Source organism: Osmerus eperlanus, chromosome 8 (assembly GCF_963692335.1).
Source record: "Osmerus eperlanus chromosome 8, fOsmEpe2.1, whole genome shotgun sequence".
Taxonomy (NCBI): domain Eukaryota; kingdom Metazoa; phylum Chordata; class Actinopteri; order Osmeriformes; family Osmeridae; genus Osmerus; species Osmerus eperlanus.
Window position 1 is genome coordinate 882539 of NC_085025.1, and position 24434 is coordinate 906972.

General features: G+C 54.6%; 1 protein-coding gene across 3 annotated transcripts; it reads left to right on the top strand.

The window, feature by feature from the left end:
• Window positions 1-374: 374 nt before the first annotated feature.
• Window positions 375-24278, top strand: cad (carbamoyl-phosphate synthetase 2, aspartate transcarbamylase, and dihydroorotase). 3 transcript variants are annotated; one of them, XM_062467159.1, is made up of 44 exons: window positions 375-664; window positions 1371-1510; window positions 1625-1754; window positions 2243-2385; window positions 2707-2848; window positions 3081-3252; window positions 4631-4816; window positions 4947-5056; window positions 7060-7202; window positions 7418-7549; window positions 7645-7878; window positions 8081-8302; window positions 9856-10044; window positions 10157-10281; window positions 10564-10697; window positions 10908-11020; window positions 11118-11368; window positions 11462-11708; window positions 11992-12090; window positions 12201-12425; window positions 12717-12899; window positions 13188-13406; window positions 13569-13736; window positions 13841-14023; window positions 14188-14292; window positions 14393-14632; window positions 14765-14846; window positions 15064-15230; window positions 15311-15475; window positions 15773-15904; window positions 16134-16335; window positions 16547-16737; window positions 18728-18868; window positions 18989-19078; window positions 19212-19350; window positions 20469-20516; window positions 20982-21181; window positions 21308-21382; window positions 21508-21720; window positions 22206-22331; window positions 22475-22630; window positions 22835-22936; window positions 23094-23188; window positions 23445-24278. In XM_062467159.1, the coding sequence occupies exons 1-44, from the start codon at window positions 568-570 to the stop codon at window positions 23542-23544; spliced, it is 6756 nt and encodes a 2251-aa protein (XP_062323143.1). In that variant the 5' UTR covers window positions 375-567; the 3' UTR covers window positions 23545-24278. The 3 variants fall into 3 exon arrangements, with proteins under 3 accessions (XP_062323143.1, XP_062323144.1, XP_062323145.1); XM_062467160.1 differs by having other exon boundaries at window positions 20472-20516; XM_062467161.1 differs by lacking the exon at window positions 20469-20516.
• Window positions 24279-24434: the final 156 nt, after the last annotated feature.

Below are 24434 nucleotides of genomic sequence, written 5' to 3' on the forward strand. Positions count from 1 at the left end.
CACATTCTGAGTTGCTAAGGTTCTGGTTCTATGCCACCAGCAATGTATTGTTCTATGAGGGGTAATAAAGGACTGAAATAACATAAAAAATAAAAAAATAAAATAAAAAAAAATAAAGGGTTTTTAAAAAGGTTTTTATATGTTTAAGTGATTCACATGATATCAAGTATACCTGATCCTCAACACACGTAGGCCTATATTATATGCAAATAGTTAGCGCAAAATCTCCTGGTCCCTCCTTCAACGCGCTGACGCTGATTTTGACGCTCTATGTAAGCACCGTGAAGTGGCTGATAAAGTTCCACACTGCGTTGGTGGAGTGTGGAGCGGTGTGGAGTCATGCTATAGTGCCATACAGAGACAACAGATCTCTCACTATTCATTCATTTACTCTCATTTATATTTTTTTGTAAGTCAGACTGTCTGTGTTTATCGCTAAATATTGAATCTAGGTAACGTTTTTGTTCACGCATCCTCCGTAGCATCTTCACCGCGGCGTGCTTTTCACGTGGGCAAGGAAGAAATCATCGCGGAACTGGACAAGGGCATCCAACTAAAAATACGATAATGATTCCATCGAACATGGGAACCTTGATTTTAGAGGACGGGACTACGTTTAGAGGCCGCCTTTTTGGGGCAAACGTGTCTGTGTCTGGAGAAGTTGGTAAGTCCTAAAGCTAGCTGAATTCATGGAAATATTTAGGCTATCCCCCAAAAGATTGGGGTTAGCCAGGTAGCTAGCTAAAATCACTATTACTCGTAGGTCTGTAACGTTATAACTTTCCCTGGGTTCATTTGTTGCAAATAACAGCCAGTATTCCAGCCATTTCCCCTCGCCTTTATTACTGAATGTGAAAGATTTAAGTTGTTGGTGGTGCTGCTGCACTTAGTTACTCCTCAAGTTGAGGTTTTTGTACCCGCGGCTCCCAAGCCCACGTCAGCCCCAACAAACGCAGCCCCCCCATTCGCCCGCACATTCAGCGTGGCTTGTCAGCATGGTGAAATGCCCTTTGACCCCTGCATGTAGATTTACCAGGGCAACAAGAGCTCCTTCTGAAACGAGAACGTATCCTCTGGTGTAATAAGGAACTGCAGTCAGTGACACACTATTATTGATTACTCTTAATTTACTATTCCTGATTCTATATGCACGATTTTAATGTTGCTTTGGATAAAAGCGTCTGCTAAATGAATGTAAGGTTATTGATAATCATGTAGCTATGCACAGTTGAATTGGCTATGCCTTCAGATGGGAGTGTGTGCTGCCTAACGTGCCGGCCGGGTAACGTGCCGGCCGGGTAACGTGCCGGCCGGGTAACGTGACGGCCGGGTAACGTGACGGCCGGGTAACGTGACGGCTGTGTGTGCAGTGTTCCAGACAGGCATGGTGGGGTATCCGGAGGCCCTGACCGATCCCTCTTACAGGAGCCAGATCCTCACCCTTACCTACCCCCTGGTGGGCAACTACGGGGTACCCCAGGATGAGGAGGGAGCCTGTGGGCTCAGTAAGGTGGGCTGACTGCTGGGTTATTGATATTTTGACTGTTACTGTTGGAATGTCATCGTTTCATTGGTCAAGAGAGCACAATATGAAGCTTGGTGTGTGTGTGTTTCCTCCCCCCAGTGGTTCGAGTCCTCTAGGATCCATGCGTGTGCTCTCATCGTGGGGGAGGTGTCCCAGAACCCCAGCCACTGGAGTGCCTCCATGTCCCTGGACCAGTGGCTCCAGCAGCAGGGAATACCTGGCCTGGAGGGTGAGTCCAGCCCACAGCTCATGTAACGGAGTTAGAACCGTGAAACTCGCTCCTCAGGTATGTAACAGGCCACCCGCGTCAACGAAGAGCTAGCTTTTCTTTGACGTAGCTGGTAGTGGTCACGCTTGGCAAGTCGGAGGTCGTGCGTTCGAGCCCAGTGAGTGGCGAACGAGCCTTGTCGTGACGGAGCGTGGCTACAGCTGTTACATACCCGTCACACTCAACACCAGCTCACTGGCACTGTACCTTGACGGCCCTGTAGATGGGCACTATGAGCAGTATAGCTGAGCAGTATAGCTGTGCAGTATAGCTGTGCAGTATAGCTGTGCAGTATAGCTGTGCATTGTAACTGAACACAGAAAAGACTAGTTATTCCCACAGAGACACAAAGTTGCTGAAGTGACGAACAGACGGTGACTTGTTAGGACCAGGCTAGCTGTTTCCTCTCAGGTGTGTCTCCACTGACGTTGTTGGGCTATGTTCTGCAGGAGTCGACACCCGCCAGCTGACCCAGAAGATCCGGGAGAAGGGCACCATGCTGGGAAAGCTGGTGGTGGACGGCACCCCGTCCGACAGCATCCCCCTGGACAACCCCGACCAGAGGAACCTGGTCAGGGAGGTCTCCATGAAGGTACAGGCCTAGTCTGTGGCCAGCGCAGAGCAGAGCAGCACACCTGAGGCATCATATAAAAGCATGATAGTTATGCCCTGCTCTATATTGTCATTATATGAATATAGGCATATGGAAAGAAGTACAATTATTCTAATTTAGATTTATAGATTATATAATTGTTTTGGAAGTGTTTTCTGTTTTGGTGTTGATGTGGGATGGGAGTGGTTAGTGTGTTTGACTGCAGATCCATAAATCGCAGGTTGTACTTATGGATCTGCAATAATATAAATGAATATCATTATTATTAACATTCTTCCTTCCCCCATCTGTGCTGCCCAGGAGCCCAGGGTGTTCAACCCTAGCGGCAAGGTGAGGATAACAGCGGTGGACTGTGGCATCAAGAACAACCAGATCCGCTGCCTGGCCCAGCGAGGGGCCTGCGTCACCGTGGTGCCCTGGGACCACCCCCTGGACCAGACAGGTAACATCCACAGCTGGATTAGGGCGTGTCCCTTACTACAGGCAGAGGATTAACCACCAGCATTCTGCTACAACCGTGCAGTTCAGTTTAAATTTCTGCTGCATTATTTGTATGTTGCTTTGGATAAAGGCGTCTGTTAAAAGCTGAAAATACATCAAATATATTATATATTCAGCCCCTCAGTGTGTGTGTGTTGCCCAGGCTACAGTGCTCCTATGTTCTCCTCCTCTAGACTTTGACGGATTGTTCCTTAGCAACGGCCCCGGAGATCCTCAGTTCTGCATGGAGACCGTGGAAAACTTGAGGAGGGTGGTGTGTGTGGACGAGCCGAAGCCGGTGTTCGGCATCTGCCTGGGTCACCAGCTCCTCTCCCTGGTCGTCGGAGCCAAGACCTACAAGATGAAGTATGGATGTGGTGTTAGACCTACAAGATTAAGTATAGATGTGGTGTTAGACCTACAAGATTAAGTATGGATCACGACATGACCCAAAAGTTTCAAGTTTTGGAGCGCTGTGGCGTGGGAGTGCTGTGGCTTGGGAGTGCTGTGGCCTGGGAGCGCTGTGGCGTGGGGGCGCTGTGGCGTGGGAGCGCTGTGGCCTGGGAGCACTGTGGCCTGGGAGCGCTGTGGCCTGAGAGCGCTGTGGGGTGGAAACACTTTCTGCTGATCTCAGCGGTCTCTTGTTAGCGCCCAGCTGAGGCACCCGCTGTGTTTTCTTAGCACTCCTGAGATAGCAGCGTTGTTGGTGTAGGTGCCGAGGCCAGAGCAGACGCCTCACCTCCCTTTGTCCTTGTCTGGAATGTCTGGTGGGGCAGGAGGAGGAGGTGGGGGCTTTGTCTGGTGGGGTGGGAGGAGGAGGCTATGTCTGGGAGGAGGAGGAGGGGGCTGTGTCTGGTGGGGTGGAAGGAGGAAGGGGCTGTGTCTGGGAGGAGGAGGAAGGGGCTGTGCCTGGGAGGAGGAGGAGGGGGCTGTGTCTGGGAGGAGGAGGAGGGGGCTGTGTCTGGTGGGGTGGGAGGAGGAAGGGGCTGTGTCTGGTGGGGTGGGAGGAGGCTGTGTGTAAGGAGGTGGGGGCTGTGTCTGGGAGGAGGAGGGGGCTGTGTCTGAGAGGAGGGGGCTGTGTCTGGGAGGAGGAGGAGGAGGGGGCTGTGTCTGGGAGGAGGAGGAGGGGGCTGTGTCTGGGAGGAGGAGGAGGAGGGGGCTGTGTCTGGGAGGAGGAGGAGGAGGGGGCTGTGTCTGGGAGGAGGAGGAGGGGGCTGTGTCTGGGAGGAGGAGGAGGAGGAGGGGGCTGTGACATGCAGGTCAGCTCCCAGGGGGAACAGGGCGGAGGGTGTTCAGCATTTTAAATGGTTTGTTCGTCCCAGACGAGGTTCTGTGAGAATACCAGCTCACATTCAGAGACCCCCCCCCCACCCCGGAATTGTGGATAACACTAGACACACTGCACCTCAAGGTTACTTGGGATTATTGCTACTTCCCTGAGAATGGGTTTTTACAGGGTTTTTTAACGTTTTGTTTGGCAGATGCTTTTAAACGAAGCAACGTACAGGGGGAAATCTGCGATCTCTTTATCTGCAGTCAAATCCTCTAACCCTGAGCTACACCCATCCCTTTATTAATCACAGTTTGATAACATTTTGATAACAGCCTACATTAAATGAGACTGTCTATTCATGGGTCATTTGTCTTTTTCTGTTGTGAACAATTAAAGAACCTTTAGAACCATGATACATACATTCAGAGTTGTTGTGCTTCCTATAGTTCTACGGTGTGTGTGTGTCTCCAGGTACGGTAACCGTGGTCACAACCAGCCGTGCATCCACAAGGGAACGGGCCGCTGTTTCATTACGTCTCAGAACCACGGCTTTGCGGTCGACCCCCTGACCCTTCCCCCTGGCTGGGATGTCCTCTTCACCAACGCCAACGACCACTCCAGCGAAGGCATCGTACACAACACCAAACCCCTGTTCAGGTACACTCCACACCCCTGTTCAGGTACAGGTAGACTTCATACCCCTGTACAGGTACACTTCACACCCCTGTGTCCTGGCCTGGGGTATTGTTATGCAGGGTGGACAGCAGCAGTAATGTTGTGTTTGCAGTGTCCAGTTCCACCCAGAGCACATGGCAGGCCCCACTGACCTGGTCGGCCTGTTTGATGTCTTCATGGAGACGGTCCGGGATCATAAGGATGGAAAGAGCGGCAAACCAGGTGAGACTGAGGAAACCAGGTGAGGCCTGTAGACCAGGTGAGACAGCTAGAACAGGTGAGGCCTGTAGACCAGGTGAGACAGCTAGAACAGGTGAGGCCTGTAGACCAGGTGAGACAGCTAGAACAGGTGAGGCCTGTAGACCAGGTGAGACAGCTAGAACAGGTGAGGCCTGTAGACCAGGTGAGACAGCTAGAACAGGTGAGGCCTGTAGACCAGGTGAGACAGCTAGAACAGGTGAGGCCTGTAGACCAGGTGAGACAGCTAGAACAGGTGAGGCTGAGGTGGACCAGGTGAGACAGCTAGAACAGGTGAGGCCTGTAGACCAGGTGAGACAGCTAGAACAGGTGAGGCTGAGGTGGACCAGGTGAGGCCTGTAGACCAGGTGAGACAGCTAGAACAGGTGAGGCCTGTAGACCAGGTGAGACAGCTAGAACAGGTGAGGCTGAGGTGGACCAGGTGAGACAGCTAGAACAGGTGAGGCCTGTAGACCAGGTGAGACAGCTAGAACAGGTGAGGCTGAGGTGGACCAGGTGAGACAGCTAGAACAGGTGAGGCCTGTAGACCAGGTGAGACAGCTAGAACAGGTGAGGCTGAGGTGGACCAGGTGAGACAGCTAGAACAGGTGAGGCCTGTAGACCAGGTGAGACAGCTAGAACAGGTGAGGCCTGTAGACCAGGTGAGACAGCTAGAACAGGTGAGGCCTGTAGACCAGGTGAGACAGCTAGAACAGGTGAGGCTGAGGTGGACCAGGTGAGACAGCTAGAACAGGTGAGGCCTGTAGACCAGGTGAGACAGCTAGAACAGGTGAGGCTGAGGTGGACCAGGTGAGACAGCTAGAACAGGTGAGGCCTGTAGACCAGGTGAGACAGCTAGAACAGGTGAGGCCTGTAGACCAGGTGAGACAGCTAGAACAGGTGAGGCCTGTAGACCAGGTGAGACAGCTAGAACAGGTGAGGCTGAGGTGGACCAGGTGAGACAGCTAGAACAGGTGAGGCCTGTAGACCAGGTGAGACAGCTAGAACAGGTGAGGCTGAGGTGGACCAGGTGAGACAGCTAGAACAGGTGAGGCCTGTAGACCAGGTGAGACAGCTAGAACAGGTGAGGCCTGTAGACCAGGTGAGACAGCTAGAACAGGTGAGGCTGAGGTGGACCAGGTGAGACAGCTAGAACAGGTGAGGCCTGTAGACCAGGTGAGACAGCTAGAACAGGTGAGGCTGAGGTGGACCAGGTGAGACAGCTAGAACAGGTGAGGCCTGTAGACCAGGTGAGACAGCTAGAACAGGTGAGGCCTGTAGACCAGGTGAGACAGCTAGAACAGGTGAGGCCTGTAGACCAGGTGAGACAGCTAGAACAGGTGAGGCCTGTAGACCAGGTGAGACAGCTAGAACAGGTGAGGCTGAGGTGGACCAGGTGAGACAGCTAGAACAGGTGAGGCCTGTAGACCAGGTGAGACAGCTAGAACAGGTGAGGCTGAGGTGGACCAGGTGAGACAGCTAGAACAGGTGAGGCCTGTAGACCAGGTGAGACAGCTAGAACAGGTGAGGCCTGTAGACCAGGTGAGACAGCTAGAACAGGTGAGGCCTGTAGACCAGGTGAGACAGCTAGAACAGGTGAGGCCTGTAGACCAGGTGAGACAGCTAGAACAGGTGAGGCTGAGGTGGACCAGGTGAGACAGCTAGAACAGGTGAGGCCTGTAGACCAGGTGAGACAGCTAGAACAGGTGAGGCTGAGGTGGACCAGGTGAGACAGCTAGAACAGGTGAGGCCTGTAGACCAGGTGAGACAGCTAGAACAGGTGAGGCTGAGGTGGACCAGGTGAGACAGCTAGAACAGGTGAGGCCTGTAGACCAGGTGAGACAGCTAGAACAGGTGAGGCTGAGGTGGACCATGTGAGGCTAAACATCCAGGTGTGAAGGTGGTCAGAATAGATTTTCTTCAACTGAATCAGGAATCTAAATGTTTGATATGTTAGTGTACCCAGCTGTGTTTTCTCCCCCCTGTAGTGATGCAGAGACTGAATGAGTACCTGTCCTACCCCGGTTCTCCCCGGCCCGAGGACTTCGTCCGCCCCCGGAAGGTTCTGGTGTTGGGTTCTGGAGGGCTGTCCATCGGCCAGGCGGGAGAGTTCGACTACTCTGGCTCCCAGGTGACGCATCGACGCTTTCCTCACGTCGGATATCCAACATGCAATGACATGTTACTATTTAACTCACATTACACCATGTATAATGTTAGTAAACTAAGGGGGTATCATATTGTGGTTCCACCAGGCTGTAAAGTACGTATCTTTGAGCTAACCATGTATAACGTTAGTAAACTAAGTGTTAGTCTCTAAACAGAGGAGTGTTGTGGTTCCACCAGGCCATAAAGGCCCTGAAGGAGGAGAACATCCAGACAGTTCTGATCAACCCCAACATCGCCACGGTCCAGACCTCCAAGGGGCTGGCCGACAAGGTCTACTTCCTCCCCCTCACCCTGGACTACGTCACCCAGGTACCAGAAGGGGATTAACCAGACGCAGGCCTTCGTCTGGGACTGACCAGGTGTGGTGATTAACCGAGCCGGTGGCTCCCTCCTGTCTGTCTCAGGTGATAAAGAACGAGCGTCCTGACGGGGTCCTCCTGGCCTTCGGGGGGCAGACTGCTCTGAACTGCGGCGTGGAGCTGACGCGGCGCGGCGTGCTGGAGCGCTACGGGGTACGGGTGCTGGGCACGCCCGTGGCCTCCATCGAGATGACGGAGGACAGGAAGGTGTTTGTGGAGAAGATGGAGGAGATCAGCGAGCATGTGGCCCCCAGCGAGGCAGCGCTGTCTCTGGAGCAGGTGAGACACACACCATCACCACACACACACACCACCACCACCCCACACACACCACACCACCACACACACACACACCACCACACACACACACCACCACACACACACCACCACCACACACACATCACCACACAGCCTCCCTCTCTGTCTCCTCATTCTCTGGACTTGTGCTGCCCAAGTAACCTAAATGAACGCCCCCCCCCAGGCGGTAGCGGCTGCGGAGCGTATTGGCTACCCCGTCATGGTGCGCTCAGCCTTCGCCCTGGGCGGCCTTGGGTCCGGCTTCGCCAACACCCGCGAGGAGCTGGTTACCCTGGTGACGGCGGCCTTCGCACACACATCCCAGGTTCTGGTGGACAAGTCCCTGAAGGGCTGGAAGGAGATCGAGTATGAGGTGGTCCGAGACGCCTACGACAACTGCATCACGGTGAGGGGGAGAGGGGGGGGGAAGGAGAGGGAGAGGGGGGGGGGGAAGGAGAGGGAGAGGGGGGGGGAAGGAGAGGGAGAGGGGGGGGGGGAGGAGAGGGAGAGGGGGGGGGGAAGGAGAGGGAGAGGGGGGGGGGAAGGAGAGGGAGAGGGGGGGGGGAAGGAGAGGGAGAGGGGGGGGGGAAGGAGAGGGAGAGGGGGGGGGGAAGGAGAGGGAGAGGGGGGGGGGAAGGAGAGGGAGAGGGGGGGGGGAAGGAGAGGGAGAGGGGGGGGGGGAAGGAGAGGGAGAGGGGGGGGGAAGGAGAGGGAGAGGGGGGGGGAAGGAGAGGGAGAGGGGGGGGGAGGAGAGGGAGAGGGGGGGGGGAAGGAGAGGGAGTGGGGGGGGGGAAGGAGAGGGAGAGGGGGGGGGGAAGGAGAGGGAGAGGGGGGGGGAGGGAGAGGGGGGGGGGGGGGGGGAAGGAGAGGGAGAGGGGGGGGGGGAAGGAGAGGGGGGGGGAAGGAGAGGGAGAGGGGGGGGGAGGAGAGGGAGAGGGGCGGGGGAGGAGAGGGAGAGGGGGGGGGGGAAGGAGAGGGAGAGGGGGGGGGGAAGGAGAGGGAGGGGGGGGGGGAAGGAGAGGGAGAGGGGGGGGAAGGAGAGGGAGAGGGGGGGGGAAGGAGAGGGAGAGGGGGGGGGGAAGGAGAGGGAGAGGGGGGGGGGAAGGAGAGGGAGGGGGGGGGGGAAGGAGAGGGAGAGGGGGGGGGAAGGAGAGGGAGAGGGGGGGGGAAGGAGAGGGAGAGGGGGGGGGGGAGGAGAGGGAGGGGGGGGGAGGAGAGGGGGAGGGGGGGGGAGGAGAGGGAGAGGGGGGGGGAAGGAGAGGGAGAGGGGGGGGGAGGAGAGGGAGAGGGGCGGGGGAGGAGAGGGAGAGGGGGGGGGAAGGAGAGGGAGAGGGGGGGGGAAGGAGAGGGAGAGGGGGGGGGGAAGGAGAGGGAGAGGGGGGATGCGCTTCTCAGGAGTAAATCTTGGTGCCTAATTCAGATGAGTAGCCGGTGGCAAAAACTCATTTATACTTTGGGGGGGACAATCACATGACATTCTCAAGAACAATTTCTGCTGTACACCATTGCGATTCCCAGTAGATCGCTAACGTTAGCTAATCTGGGCTACGTTCATTGATACACGAACACTCTTGTCACCTTGCCAGCTGAAGAACACTACACCATTGGCATCGCTAGTTGCTCTCATTGACTCAAATTTAAACGGCTGCAAACAACCTGTAGCTTAGTAAACATCAGCTAGCTAGAATTGGCTAACTGCTAGCTCATTTAAAGAGTGACCAGTCTTTCGCAACGAAAAATTACGATTATAAATGTGATTTTATTGTATTGAGTGGTAGAAGTAAAGACTATTACTGTAGCTGAGCCTTTACGCTTACAAAACCAAGACGTTTAAATCCCGGTTAATAGTCAAATCGGATAATCGCTGCATCCCTATATCCTATAGATGGGTACTTGACCTATCCTGTAGTGCCTGGCTGACCCTTGACCCGAATGTGTACCCCTGACCCTAAACCCCAGGTGTGTAACATGGAAAACATCGACCCTCTGGGCATCCACACAGGGGAGTCTATCGTGGTGGCCCCCAGCCAGACGCTGAACGACTACGAGTACCACCTGCTGAGGAGCACGGCCATCAAGGTGATCCGACACCTGGGCATCGTAGGGGAGTGTAACATTCAGTACGCCCTGAGCCCTGAGTCTGAACAGGTACGTATTACACGTGCATAACATACTCGCACAACTACAAACACTTCTGGCCTGAGTGATTGTTTATCATACATTGGAATATGACCTAACGTGTGTGTGTGTGTGTGCGCAGTACTACATCATCGAGGTGAATGCTCGGCTGTCCCGCAGCTCTGCCCTGGCCAGCAAGGCCACAGGATATCCACTGGCCTACGTAGCGGCCAAGCTAGGCCTGGGCATCCCCCTGCCCCAGCTCAGGTACGCCTGCTCTCACTTCCTGTTTATCTGTCTAGCAGATGCTCACAACAGGATTTGATTTAGTGATGAACGAATAGTGCATATAGAAACTACAGCCGAAGGTGATGGGTCAGGAATGTGTAGTTCTACAGTATTTTTGAAATGCTGTAATGGATGGACGTTGACTACAACATAAGTCAAACACTTTGCTGAACTCAAACTGAATGTGATTTGATGTGGGGTTAGAGCCATCTGTCTGGCGGGGCTGCTCCTGTAGACTGACCATCCTGTGTCTCTGTCCAGGAACTCGGTGACCAACTCCACCACGGCTAACTTTGAGCCGAGTCTGGACTACTGCGTGGTGAAGGTTCCTCGCTGGGACCTCAGCAAGTTCCTCCGCGTCAGCACCAAGATCGGCAGCTCTATGAAGAGCGTGGGTAAGACCCAGAGCCCTGCCGCGCCAGGACAACGCTGGGGCGGGGATATTGTGCTGCACAATGAATTTACTGTCAAGTATGACATCCCTTAAATGAGCATGCACACATTCGATATGTCGAATGGCAACATGCACCTAGAGTGTTTGTACCGCTGCATTTCCCCCCTCCACCACCCGGCTCTGACTGGCTGCGGTGTGCGTCTGTCTGCAGGAGAGGTGATGGCTATTGGCCGCAGCTTCGAGGAGGCGTTCCAGAAGGCCCTGAGGATGGTGGATGAGAACTGTGTGGGGTTCGACCACACTATCAAACCTGTCTCTGATGAGGTACAACCTCCTTCATCCCCCTCCGTTACTCCTCATCTCACCTCTCACCTCGTTCTCCTCCTCGCTCACCTCCTCCTCCCCCTCCTCGTGTCTCCAGGAGCTGCAGACGCCCACAGACAAGCGTATCTTTGTGTTGGCGTCGGCCCTGCGTGCGGGCTACACAGTGGACCGCCTCTACCACCTGACCAAGATCGACCGTTGGTTCCTGCACAAGATGCAGAACATCGCAGAGCAGGAGCGCGTGCTGGAGACCTCCTGCCGTGAGGGAAGCAGCATCACCCCTGAGGTGATGAGGAGAGCCAAGCAGCTTGGCTTCTCTGACAAGCAGATCGCCATGGCCGTGCAGAGGTGACACACGCCGCCTTCCTTTTATATTGATATTATTCGAATATCTAAACATGTTTCTAAGACGTTCGTCCTCCTCTGGCTCCTCCCCCCCAGCACGGAGCTGGCTGTGAGGAAGCTGCGTCACGATTGGTCGATTCTGCCTGTGGTGAAGCAGATGGACACGGTGGCGGCGGAGTGGCCCGCCCACACAAACTACCTGTACCTGACATACAACGGCAGCAGCAGCGACGTGAGCTTCTCCCAGCAGCACGTGATGGTGCTGGGCTCCGGGGTGTACCGCATCGGCAGCAGCGTGGAGTTTGACTGGTGCGCCGTGGGCTGCATCATGGAGCTGCGCAAGGTGAGGGGGGGCCTGGGGGGGTAGAGGTGGGGGCCTGGGGGTAGAGGTGAGGACCTCAACCAGAGCTGGGGGCCTGGGGGGGGGTCGAGGTGAGGATCTGCTCTCCTTGCTGACTAGACTGCTGTCTATTCCGGAGAAGGAAGGATTAGCCACATCCAGACTGAGCCAGTAGAGCTTTTATTGTGGAAAAACTCTGCTCTTCACAATTAAAGCTCTAATGTTCTCAGTTGAACTGAAGGCCTCCTGTCCTGTGTGTGACCATGTTGTTGTTGTGCCTCTGCAGATGGGCTACAAGACCATCATGGTCAACTACAACCCAGAGACCGTCAGCACAGACTACGACATGTGCGACCGCCTCTACTTTGATGAGATCTCCTTCGAGGTAACGACGGCAGCGAGCCTTGTCACAGCCAGTTTAACAGACGCCCACAGAGCAGCACTGCAGGCTGCAGTGACCCGTGCTCAGTCAGGGATGTGGATCTCCTCCTCCAGGTGGTGATGGACATTTACGAGCAGGAGAACCCTGAGGGTGTGATCCTGTCCATGGGCGGCCAGCTGCCCAACAACATCGCCATGTCCCTCCACCGCCAACAGTGCCGCGTCCTGGGGACATCCCCAGAGTTCATCGACTCTGCGGAGAACCGCTTCAAGTTCTCCCGCATGCTGGACACCATCGGGATCAGCCAGCCCCAGTGGAGGGAGCTGACAGAGACCGAGGTGTGTACGGGAGTCAGGCGGCTGAGCGGTTAGAGAATCGGGCTAGTAATCAGAAGGTTGCCGGTTGTGCGAAATTGACGTTGTGTCCTTGGGCAAGGCACTTCACCCTACTTGCCTCGGGGGGGAATGTCCCTGTACTTACTGTAAGTCGCTCTGGATAAGAGCGTCTGCTAAATGGCTGAATGTAAATGTAAATGTGTGTGTGTGTGTGTTACGGTGACTGGACAATGTCTAGATTTACTTCAGTATTACAGGTGTCATGATTGATGTGTATCTCTTCTCCCCCCACAGTCAGCTATGCGGTTCTGCGACGCGGTGGGCTACCCCTGCCTGGTGCGCCCGTCCTACGTGCTGAGCGGAGCGGCCATGAACGTGGCTCACCAGCACCGCGACCTGGAGGCCTACCTCAGCAGCGCCGTGGCCGTCTCCAAGGAGTACCCTGTCGTCATCTCCAAGTTCATCCAAGAGGCCAAGGTCTTACACATTTACATTTAGTCATTTAGCAGACGCTCTTATCCAGAGCGACTTACAGTAAGTACAGGGACATTCCCCCGAGGCAAGTAGGGTGAAGTGCCTTGCCCAAGGACACAACGTCATTTGGCATGACCGGGAATCGAACTGGCAACCTTCGGATTACTAGCCCGATTCCCTCACCGCTCAGCCATCTGACTCCCTTACACGCTTACACACCCCTACGTGTCTGCAACAGCAGTGTGTCTGCGATAGCAGTGTGTCTGACGTGTGTCTCTGTGTTCTCCCCAGGAGATAGATGTGGATGCTGTAGCATGTGATGGCTTGGTGATAGCCATTGCGGTGTCGGAGCATGTGGAGAACGCCGGGGTGCATTCTGGGGACGCCACTCTTGTCACGCCCCCCCAGGACATCAACCCCACCACCATGGAGCGCATCACTGCCATCGTGCACGCCATCGGCCGAGAGCTGCAGGTCACGGGACCCTTCAACCTGCAGCTCATCGCCAAGGTGAGGGGTGTGTGTGTGTGTGTGTGGACTACACCATCTGCTGGTTTAGCCAAGGTGAGGTGTGTGAGGGTCTGAGTCTGGTCTGGTCCAACAGGTCACCTGTGAAACTGGAGGCTGTGCTAGTTTGAACTAATGAGTAACTTGAGGTGTTTGTGTTTCCAGGACGACCAGCTGAAGGTGATAGAGTGCAACGTCCGCGTGTCCCGCTCTTTCCCCTTCGTTTCCAAGACGCTGGGTGTGGACCTGGTCGCCCTGGCGACGCAGGTGATCATGGGCAAGGAGGTGGAGCCTGTGGGCCTGATGAAGGGCACTGGGATCGTGGGGGTCAAGGTGAGGTCACAGAGGCAGGAAGGAGACACTCTGGACTTGTTTGTGGTTGTATTTTTGGACAAATAGTTTATTCTCCATCCCTCCGGAACTCCTCCTCCCTCCAGGTGCCCCAGTTCTCCTTCTCTCGGCTGGCGGGGGCAGACGTGGTTCTGGGAGTGGAGATGACCAGCACCGGGGAGGTGGCCTGCTTCGGGGAGAACCGCTACGAGGCCTACCTGAAGGCCATGCTCAGCACTGGCTTCAAGATCCCCCAGCGCAACATCCTGCTGTCCATCGGGAGCTATAAGGTACACACACACACACACACAGACCCACAGAGACCTGGGGTGGAGGACCAGGGGCTCCATAGTTCTCAGTGGTTAGAGCGTTTGACTGTGGATCTAGAAGTTGCAGGGTTCAGATCCCCCCCGCCTCCATAAACGTGTGTGTGTGTGTGTGTGTGTGTGCGCAGAACAAGAGTGAACTGCTGCCCACAGTGCAGGCTCTGGAGAGTCTGGGATATGACCTGTATGCCAGCCTGGGTACTGCAGACTTCTACACTGAGCACGGAGTCAAGGTACACACACCATTCCACCTACACACCTCAACGTCACACTCCCCATCAACCCTCTGCATCATCACCACGGAAACGTAACCCCGCCCGTCTGGTTGCCCAGGTGACGGCGGTGGACTGGCCGTTTGAGGAGGAGGAGGGTGACAGCAGGGACAAGCAGAGGAGCATCATGGACTACCTGGAGGAGAACCACTTCGACCTGGTCATCAACCTCTCCATGAGGTCCTCTGGAGGCCGACGCCTCTCCTCCTTCGTCACCCGCGGTTACCGCACGCGCCGCATGGCCATCGACTACTCCGTCCCCCTCATCATCGACATCAAGTGCACCAAGCTGTTCGTGCAGGTGGGGGGCGCTGAATGATCATGTGCTGAATGATGTTACGTGATAGAAGTATAGTGGTGGTACAGTATAGTATAGTACTGTACTGGTGCAGTATAATACTGTGTAGTACTGATGGTGTCCTGCTGTTCCCAGGCACTGCGTCAGGTGGGTCCGTCTCCACCCGTCAAGACTCACGTGGACAGTATGACATCACAGCAACTCATCCGTCTACCCGGTAAGCTGCTGGCCTCAGTAGGACTCATCCATCTAGTCAACTGTCTCAGTAGGACTCATCCATCTAGTCAACTGTCTCAGTAGGACTCATCCATCTAGTCAACTGTCTCAGTAGGACTCATCCATCTAGTCAACTGTCTCAGTAGGACTCATCCATCTAGTCAACTGCCTCAGTAGGACTCGTCCATCTCATCAACCCTCCCTCTCCCCCTCCCCAGGTCTGATCGATGTCCATGTGCACCTGAGGGAGCCGGGAGCCGTCTACAAGGAGGACTTCTCGTCGGGCACGGCTGCAGCGCTGGCGGGGGGGGTCACGATGGTGTGTGCCATGCCCAACACCTCCCCCGCCATCACCGACCCCAGCTCCCTCGCCCTGGTGCAGAAGGTGGGTGTGTGGGGTGTATGTTGTAGTGCATTATGGGATTGACTTGTGGAGCTCTCACCTCTGTGCTTGTCTCCTTCCAGCTGGCCAAGGCAGGCTGCCGGTGTGACTACGCCCTCTTCCTGGGCGCAGCCTCGGACAACGCAGACATCCTGCCCTCCATCGCCAGCGCTGCCGCCGGCCTGAAGATGTACCTGAACGACACCTACTCCACCCTGAAGATGGACAACGTGTCTCTCTGGATGGAGGTGGGGAGGGGGAAGGGGAGGGAGGGGGGCGGAGGGGAGGGGAGGGGAGGAGGGGGGGGGGAGGGAGGGGGGGGGGGGGAGGGGGGGGGCGGAGGGGAGGGGAGGGGAGGAGGAGGGGGGGGGGAGGGAGGGGAGGGGGAAGGGTGGAGGAAGCTGAAGATGTACCTGAACGACACTCCACCCCTGAAGATGGAGAACATGTCTCTGGATGGAGGCAGGGAGGGAGGGAGAGGAAGCGGACCTGAGTGTCTGTCGTCCTGCTGCCTGATGGGATCTGATCAGTTGTTCTCCCCGCAGCACTTTGAGAAGTGGCCCAAGCACCTCCCCATCGTGGCCCACGCAGAGAAGCAGACAGTGGCGGCCATCTTGCTGGTGGCCCAGCTGTACCAGCGGCCGGTTCATATCTGCCACGTGGCCCGCAAGGAGGAGGTAAGATGGCCACCAGGCATGGAGCAGGAAAAATCTGGTCACGTTGTCTGTCTCTGTCCCTCTCTCTCTGTCTCTCTCTCTCTGTCTCTCTGTCTCTCTCGTTTTGGATACACTTCTGGAACACCTACATTTCCTCTAGGGATGAAGAAAGTATTTATCTCTCCACTTTTCTTTCTATCCTTCTACCTATCCGTCTCTCCTTCTGTCCCTCCACCCCCCCCCCCCCCAGATCCTGATCATCCGTGCTGCCAGGCAGAAGGGGGTGCAGGTGACGTGTGAGGTGGCCCCCCACCACCTCTTCCTGTGCGAGGAGGATGAAGCGTCCATGGGGGCAGGCTGGGCCCAGGTGAGGCCGGCGCTGGGGACCCGCGAGGACATGGAAGCCCTCTGGGACAACCTGGATGTCATTGACTGCTTCGCTACCGACCACGGTGAGCCTGGCAAGGGACGCATCTAGCTAACACTGATCTAGCGATCGGAGATGAAGTCAGCCCAGAACTAGGTAGCTAATCCAGAAGAAGTTAGCCCAGAACTAGCTAGCTAACCATAGCCAGATATAGTTAACCCTTCTGAGAGACAGAACCTAGCTAGATTGGGGTGAACTGGGTGCTGCAGTGAGGCTAATTCCCTGCCCCCCCCCAGCCCCCCACTCAGTGGAGGAGAAGAGGAGTGCGTCCCCCCCCCCTGGCTACCCTGGCCTGGAGACTATGCTGCCCCTCCTCCTCACCGCCCTGAGCCAGGGACGACTCACCCTCGATGACATCATCCGCCGTCTCTACGACAACCCCCGCAAGATCTTCTCCCTGCCCGCCCAGGAGAACACATACGTGGAGGTAGAGACACACACACACACACACACCCAGGAGAACACATACGTGGAGGTAGAGACACACACACACACACACACCCAGGAGAACACATACGTGGAGGTAGAGACACACACACACACACACACCCAGGAGAACACATACGTGGAGGTAGAGACACACACACACACACACACCCAGGAGAACACATACGTGGAGGTAGAGACACGTGCACACACACACACCCAGGAGAACACATACGTGGAGGTAGAGACACACACACACACACACACCCAGGAGAACACATACGTGGAGGTAGAGACACGTGCACACACACACACCCAGGAGAACACATACGTGGAGGTAGAGACACACACACACACACACACCCAGGAGAACACATACGTGGAGGTAGAGACACACACACACACACACACCCAGGAGAACACATACGTGGAGGTAGAGACACACACACACACACACACACACACCCAGGAGAACACATACGTGGAGGTAGAGACACACACACACACACACACCCAGGAGAACACATACGTGGAGGTAGAGACACACACACACACACACACCCAGGAGAACACATACGTGGAGGTAGAGACACACACACACACACACACCCAGGAGAACACATACGTGGAGGTAGAGACACACACACACACACACACCCAGGAGAACACATACGTGGAGGTAGAGACACGTGCACACACACACACCCAGGAGAACACATACGTGGAGGTAGAGACACGTGCACACACACACACCCAGGAGAACACATACGTGGAGGTAGAGACACACACACACACACACACCCAGGAGAACACATACGTGGAGGTAGAGACACACACACACACACACACCCAGGAGAACACATACGTGGAGGTAGAGACACACACACACACACACACCCAGGAGAACACATACGTGGAGGTAGAGACACACACACACACACACACCCAGGAGAACACATACGTGGAGGTAGAGACACACACACACACACACACCCAGGAGAACACATACGTGGAGGTAGAGACACACACACACACACCCAGGAGAACACATACGTGGAGGTAGAGACACACACACACACACACACCCAGGAGAACACATACGTGGAGGTAGAGACACACACACACACACACACCCAGGAGAACACATACGTGGAGGTAGAGACACACACACACACACACACCCAGGAGAACACATACGTGGAGGTAGAGACACACACACACACACACACCCAGGAGAACACATACGTGGAGGTAGAGACACACACACACACACACACACCCAGGAGAACACATACGTGGAGGTAGAGACACACACACACACACACACCCAGGAGAACACATACGTGGAGGTAGAGACACACACACACACACACCCAGGAGAACACATACGTGGAGGTAGAGACACACACACACACACACACCCAGGAGAACACATACGTGGAGGTAGAGACACACACACACACACACACCCAGGAGAACACATACGTGGAGGTAGAGACACACACACACACACACACCCAGGAGAACACATACGTGGAGGTAGAGACACACACACACACACACCCAGGAGAACACATACGTGGAGGTAGAGACACACACACACACACACACCCAGGAGAACACATACGTGGAGGTAGAGACACACACACACACACACACCCAGGAGAACACATACGTGGAGGTAGAGACACACACACACACACACACCCAGGAGAACACATACGTGGAGGTAGAGACACACACACACACACACACCCAGGAGAACACATACGTGGAGGTAGAGACACACACACACACACACACCCAGGAGAACACATACGTGGAGGTAGAGACACACACACACACACACACCCAGGAGAACACATACGTGGAGGTAGAGAGACACACACACACACACACACACACACACACACTCCCTCCACACTTTTGCTCACACACACCTCACATGAAGACACACACACTCACAGCCTCTGTGTCTCTCACCCCCCCAGGTGGACCTGGAGCATGAGTGGGTGATTCCCCAGGCCATGCAGTTCACTAAGTCCAGGTGGACCCCCTTCCAAGGGCTGAAGGTGAAGGGGAAGGTCCGCAGGGTGGTGCTCCGAGGAGAGGTAGCCTACATCGATGGACAGGTAAGAAACCTGCAGGCACCACCAGACACCTGCTCTCTCTTACTAACACACAGTGGAACATTCCCACCTCTGAGCTGCAGTGGTGGTCCTGAGGTTCTAAGCTCCATGTTCTCTTGCCAGGTTCTGGTTCCTCCAGGCTATGGGGAGGATGTGAAGACCTGGCCAGCCCCCACCCCCCTTCCCCCCGACTCCCCCAAACAAGCCCCACGGGTAGGTGGCTCTCCCCCTCCCAGACACACACAGTGGAACATCTGCATGTGAATTTGTTCTTTTGAAACTTTCAGTACTGCATAATGGCATGGGATTGGCTGAAGCTTTAAGTGTGTGTGTGTGTGCTTGACAGACCCCAGAGCGCCCCCGGCCCACCCCTCCATTTGAAGCGGTGCGTCACCGTGTTCTGAGTCCTCGTCGCTTGGCAACAGACGGGCGCTACATGCTACCCCCCCGCATCCACCGCGCCTCCGACCCCGGTCTGCCTCCAGGTAATACAGCCCCCTGCTGTGCCACCACACTTCCTGCTTACACGCTAGGATGAAACTACCAGGGCTGCGTTTCCCGATAACGATGGATCGTAGCAACGATCAAGCAAAACACAAAACCATTGATATTTCTTGCGTGCGTTTCCCAAACATGCTCGTAAGTAGTAGGCTAATCTATGCACTTTCAAGAGTTACGAATTTTCAAGAGACACTTTAGCTACGATGTCTTTAGGAACGGCCCGTAAAACTAAGATTCAGCCTACGATGGATTCTACGATCAACTTAGGCTTACAACGCTTTCGGGAAACGCACCCCAGAACGTTTGTGTTTCATGGGACCAGCGATGACCCGTCGCCCATAGCAACAGAAACCTATGTTGGCTCAAAGAGCTTAAGATGCTGGCATGCCGTTTCATCCTGGGGGTGAATGAGTTCTTAAACTTGCTGAAACTGAAACATTTCTTTGGTGACTTTCTGGTGTGTAAGTTTATGTAGTGAGTGTGTGTGTGTGTGTGTGTTTGCAGGCTACAGGCTTCAGACTAAAGGGAGCTTAAAAGTCCCTGGTAATCCTAAAGTCTGTAGGAGTCTAGGAACGTGATTATAAGCACAAGCAATCAGTCTTTACAAACCTCACAGATAAAAAAATTAAATCTGACCCCTAGACCATTATAGACGGCATGCTGTTCCTTCTAGAGACTGAAGTCTGTTAAATAATTACATTTCAAAAAAGATAATTTCTGTTTCAGACATGAAATATAGTGATTCAATCTTTCTGCTGAGATTGATGTCTCTCTTCCCCCACTGGCTCACCACGACCTTGCTGATGAACAGATCTGTATCCATGTCCCTGACTCTCTCCTGGGGCTGGAGTGGACCAGGCCTGCTCCTCACTGAGCCGGTCTGCTCCTCAGTGGACCAGGCCTGCTCCTCACTGAGCAGGTCTGCTCCTCAGTGGACCAGGCCTGCTCCTCACTGAGCCAGTCTCGCTGGTGCACACTCAGGATATGAGGCTGCTCTGCTGAGTGGGCAGATATTAAAGGACAGGATATGATGCTGTCCAGTAGTTGTTAATGTCCTACGTTTGTCCCCTGATTTCCTTGGTTCAAACCGTCACTATGTAAGCAGCGGAGGATTCAAAGGAGAGGGCTTTACGAAGAACGCATGATGAAGGTTTGAAGTTCTGTTGTAGCGCTGCTTCCACGCCCCCACTAACCCCTCTCTGACCCCTGCCTGACCCCTGCCTGTGTGTCTGCCTGCTAGTACCTCCTCGCTGGCTTGGTAGTCAGGTCCGTTCAGGACCAGCGCTCTGACCCGGGTTGCACTCTGTGCCCCACTTCTACCCTGTGTGGCTTGGCTGGGTTAGGGTTAGGTGTGTGGCTTCGCTGGCTTCTCTTAACTTGACTACATCCCTGAAATACTTCTCTAAAGTATGGTTCACTTGAAAGATGCATAATTATATAATATAAAGTTCCAATTTATTTAAAAGATTCTTGATTCGTGGATTTAGGCCGTTGATCGTCACATCAGTCTCAAGCTCTGTGATCACAGAATACTGATGAGGATGATGATGATGAAAAGCTACTCCTTGTTGCGTTCCCCTCATGTTGTGTTTCTCCCCCCCCCGCCCCCCTCTAGAGCTGGCCCTCTCTGGGGCTGGTGATGGGTACAACCACCCCCCTCCTCTGGCCAGACTGCTGTCTCCCCAGGCCCCACCTGGCCTGCCCCACCCCGGGCAGCACCATCTGCCCCCGGTGGTCCACCTCCAGACCTCTCCCCTGCTGCACCCGCTCATCGGACAGCACATCCTGTCTTCCCAGCAGTTCAGCAAGGATCAGGTGCCAGATTCATGCTCTCACTCACCTCACTCACTCACACATACATACTCTTTGGCACTCTTTCCCCACCACTTCCACTTCATGACCAGGTTCTGTTGTTGACATCACCTGTTCCTGGTGTTTCAGATCTCTCACCTGTTCAACGTGGCCCACACGCTCCGCCTGATGGTGCAGAAGGAGAGGACCCTGGACATCCTGAAGGTTACTGCTGACCCCCTCCTACCATAACCCTACCCTAACGCCGACCCTAACCCTACCTTAATACTCCCCAAATGCCTAACCTACCGTACCATATCCTACCTCTGACATGTGATTGGTCCTCGCAGGGTAAGGTGATGGCGTCCATGTTCTACGAGGTCAGCACGCGCACCAGCAGCTCGTTTGCAGCGGCGATGCAGCGTCTGGGCGGGACCGTGGTCCACTTTAGCGAGGCCACCTCCTCCTCCCAGAAGGGCGAGTCTGTGGACGACTCCGTCCACACCATGAGCAGCTATGCTGACGTTCTGGTGCTGAGACATCCCACACCTGGGGCTGTGGAGGTGAGGGGGGCTGGGGAGGAGGCTGGGGAGGTGAGGGGGGCTGGGGAGGAGGCTGGGGAGGTGAGGGGGGCTGGGGAGGTGAGGGGAGCTGGGGAGGAGGCTGGGGAGGTGAGGGGAGCTGGGGAGGAGGCTGGGGAGGTGAGGGGAGCTGGGGAGGTGAGGGGAGCTGGGGAGGTGAGGGGAGCTGGGGAGGAGGCTGGGGAGGTGAGGGGGGCTGGGGAGGTGAGGGGGGCTGGGGAGGAGGCTGGGGAGGTGAGGGGGGCTGGGGAGGAGGCTGGGGAGGTGAGGGGGGCTGTGGAGGTGAGGGGGGCTGGGGAGGAGGCTGGGGAGGTGAGGGGGGCTGGGGAGGTGAGGGGGGCTGGGGAGGAGGCTGGGGAGGAGGCTGAGAGGGGAGCTATGTGGGCTGAAGGAGATGAGCACCAAGGTTATTTACATGTGAAGAGACAGTTGATTGTACCCAGCTGATGTCCTGTCTGTCTCTCCAGACGGCGGCGAGACAGTGTCGCAAGCCTGTGATCAACGCCGGCGACGGGGTGGGGGAGCACCCCACGCAGGCTCTCCTGGACGTGTTCACCATCAGGGAGGAGCTGGGCACCGTCAACGGCATGACAGTGAGGACAAACACACCTCCCCCCTGGTCAACACACCTCCCCCCTGGTCAACACACCTCCCCCCTGGTCAACACACCTCCCCCCTCGCCATAGTGATGGACCTGGGGGGATGTTTTGTTAAAGGTCGTTCTCCCCTGTCCCAGATCACCATGGTGGGTGACCTGAAGCACGGCCGCACGGTCCACTCCCTGGCCCGGCTGCTGACCCAGTACCGCATCACACTGCGCTACGTGGCTCCCCCAAACCTGCACATGCCCGCAGAGATCCTGCACTTCGTAGCCTCCAAGGGCATCAAACAGGTGAGGCTCCTCCTGTGTGAGGAAAGAGGTTTCAAAGAACTCAGGTCATGTAAACCTGTCAACAGCGTCACTGGATTACTGGCCCAGAGACACCATGACATGATTCAGCATTATAACACTGATGACTTGATTGGTGCATTAGAAATGAGTACTGTAGTCCTACAATCCTGTATATTGACATGTCCTAACTGTGTTTGTGTGTAGGAGGAGTTTGAGAGCATTGAAGAGGCGCTGCCAGACACAGACGTCCTCTACATGACGAGGATCCAGAAGGAGAGATTCTCCTCCGAGAAGGAGTACAAAGAGGTGAGGAGGAGGGAGGGAGAGGGGAGCAATGGGGGACTGCAGAACAATATTTGACCGCAGATCTAGAGGTTGCCACTTTCGATAAGTGTCTGCTGAATGTACACGTTAGTAATGATATTGTACATGAGGACAGTATTGATAGGATGTGGTTCCTCAGTGCTTCGGACAGTTCATCCTCACCCCTCACATCATGACTGGAGCCAAGAGGAAGATGGTGGTGATGCACCCTCTTCCCCGTGTGAACGAGATCAGGTACGAGATCAGCATCTTCCCTCGTCATGGTTACACCCAGGACCAGCCATCCACAGGCACAAGAAATGCTTTTCTAAATTAATAATGTAAATGTAATATTGTGAGGTCAGTTAAAAGGCTTAAAGTATTTGAATCTATTCAATGTGTGTTTGGCATCAAGCTTTACAATGGTTGTGTGTGTGTGTGTTGACTGTGTGTGTGTGTTGACTGTGTGTGTGTTGACTGTGTGTGTACTGATGATGTTGTTGTGATCCAGTGTGGAGGTGGACACAGATCCTCGCGCTGCGTACTTCCGTCAGGCTGAGAACGGCATGTACATCAGGATGGCCCTCCTGGCCACCGTACTGGGCCGGTGAGGCATGCGCACACCAGGAAGCAGCGGGCCCACACAGATCTTAAAGGGACCAATTGCATTAAAAGGGAATATTTAGTAGGTTGTGCAAGGGAAAGGGGGGGGGGGGACATCAATTACTGACCAACAAGTGGAATCACTGTGATCTTTCTTTTGACTATGCTGGTGGTGTTTCCTGTACGGACAGTCACTGAGTCACAACACTGACCTCCTCAGAAGGGCTCTGGGAGAAATCAGGGGATCAGAGACTGAACTGTAGCCTTAATTCCCAAGACAGCAGACTGTTCTAGATTCAATCAATTTGCACTCACATTCACTATCAATCTCTTGAAAATGACATTTAAAAGCTGAGAGTGCCTACCTAAGGCTGATATTCTAGCATTTGCAACAATTTAACATTAAATAGCCTGTGGTATGTGTGTGTGTGTGTGGGGGGGAATTATTCAATGTCAAGTTGCACATTCCAGAATCGTTTATTTGATCAGATGGAGTTCTAACCTTTTTGACAGTAGTGTTTGTCTGTGCATGTGATAGGTAGCATTGTCATCAATGAATCGATTCTGCTATTGTAGTTTATAACTCCTGATAACAAGACTCGACTAGTTATCTTGGTGTCTTGAGGGGAAGAAAGAAGTTTAAAACGCTGCTCTGCTTGTGGTTCTCTGAGAAACAACATATAGAACTGTTACGGAGAAAGTTGTGAACAAGATGGTTGACATTTTTATTGATGGAAAAATACAAGTTATATAAAAGTTTTGTCTGTGTTTCTTTAAAGATGTATTTATATATATATATATATTTCATATTCCTGCCAAGCAAAAATAGACATGCTCGTTTTATGATGATTAATAATGATAATAGCGGTAGATGGCAGCATAGCACTTGAAGACGCAA